Source organism: Geospiza fortis, unplaced genomic scaffold, assembly GCF_000277835.1.
Source record: "Geospiza fortis unplaced genomic scaffold, GeoFor_1.0 scaffold527, whole genome shotgun sequence".
In the NCBI taxonomy this organism is placed as follows: domain Eukaryota; kingdom Metazoa; phylum Chordata; class Aves; order Passeriformes; family Thraupidae; genus Geospiza; species Geospiza fortis.
The window spans coordinates 55,046-56,442 of record NW_005054757.1 but is presented as its reverse complement, the minus strand read 5'-3'; the positions used below and the strand labels follow the sequence as shown (position 1 = coordinate 56,442).

The following is a 1,397-nucleotide window of genomic DNA, read 5'->3' as shown; positions in this document are numbered from 1 at the left end:
GGAGCAGGGATTGGGGATCAGGGATGAGGGAGCAGGGATTGGGGATCAGGGACAGGAGCCGGGATTGGGGAGCAGGGACAGGGGCAGGGATTGGGGATCAGGGATGAGGGAGCAGGGATTGGGGATCAGGGACAGGAGCCGGGATTGGGGAGCAGGGAGCAGGGATTGGGGATCAGGGACAGGGAGCAGGGATTGGGGATCAGGGATGAGGGATCAGGGATTGGGGATCAGGGACAGGAGCCGGGATTGGGGAGCAGGGACAGGGACAGGGAGTGGGGAGCAGGGACAGGGAGCAGGGATTAGAGATCAGGGATTGGGGATAAGGGATCAGGGATGAGGGATTAGGGATCAGGAATCAGAGATTAGGGATCAAGGATGAGGGATTGGGAACAGGGATCAGGGATTAAGGGTCAGGAATCAGGGACAAGGATCAGGGATTAGGGATCAGGGACAGCAATCAGGGATCAGGGACAGGGACAAGGATCAGGGATTAGGGATCACGGATTAGAGATCAGGGATCAGGGATCAAGGATCAGGGATTAGAGATCAGGATCAGGGACAGTGATCAGGGACAGGGACCAAGGATCAGGGATTAGGGATTAGAGATCAGGATCAGGGATCAGGGATTAGAGATCAGGAATCAGGGACAGAGATCAGGGACAGAATTCCCCCCGGAGCCGCTCCCCACTCCGTGGCTGGGTCGCTGCTCAATCCCAGGGGGGATTTTGGGGTTTTTCCCTCACATTTCTGCTCCTCGGAGCGCTGGGAGACGGGCGTGGGGGGCTGCGAGTCGTCCTTGTCGTCGCCCTCCTCGTCGGCCAGGTGCGAGTGCGCGTAGTGGTAGCTGAGCCCCGGGCGGTTCTTGTAGCGCTTCCCGCAGACTGCCGGCAAACCCGGGAGATCCGGGAAAACCCGGGAAATCCGGGAAAACCCGGGAAATCCCAGTCAGGGACGGGCAGGGCAGGCAAAGCCCAAAGCCTGAGCCCGCCGGGGCCCAGCCCAGCGCGGGGCTGGGAGAGCAGGGAGGCTGGAATCGGGTGAAAACTGCGCGGAATTGGGTAAAAACTGCACGGGATTGGGTAAAAACTGCATGGGATTGGGTAAAAACTGCATGGGATTGGGTAAAAACTGCATGGGATTGGGTAAAAACTGCATGGGATTGGGTAAAACTGCAGGGAATTGGGTAAAACCTGCAGGGAATTGGGTAAAACTGCATGGAATTGGGTAAAACTGCATGGGAGTGGGTAAAACTGCGCGGGATTGGGTAAAAACTGCAGGGAATTGGGTAAAACTGCATGGCATTGGGTAAAACTGCATGGGATTGGGTAAAACTGCAGGGGAATTGGGTAAAACTGCATGGAATTGGGTAAAACTGCATGGGATTGGGTAAAACTGCA

General features: G+C 56.7%; 1 protein-coding gene across 1 annotated transcript in view; it reads right to left on the bottom strand.

The window, feature by feature from the left end:
* The window catches only part of DPF2 (double PHD fingers 2), a 19,395-nt gene that overhangs the window by 3,649 nt on the left and 14,349 nt on the right, over positions 1 to 1,397 (bottom strand). The window contains exon 10 of the mRNA XM_031065393.1: positions 744 to 881. Coding sequence (XP_030921253.1) covers positions 744 to 881 — 138 coding nt within the window. The remainder of the gene's footprint in view (positions 1 to 743; positions 882 to 1,397) is intronic.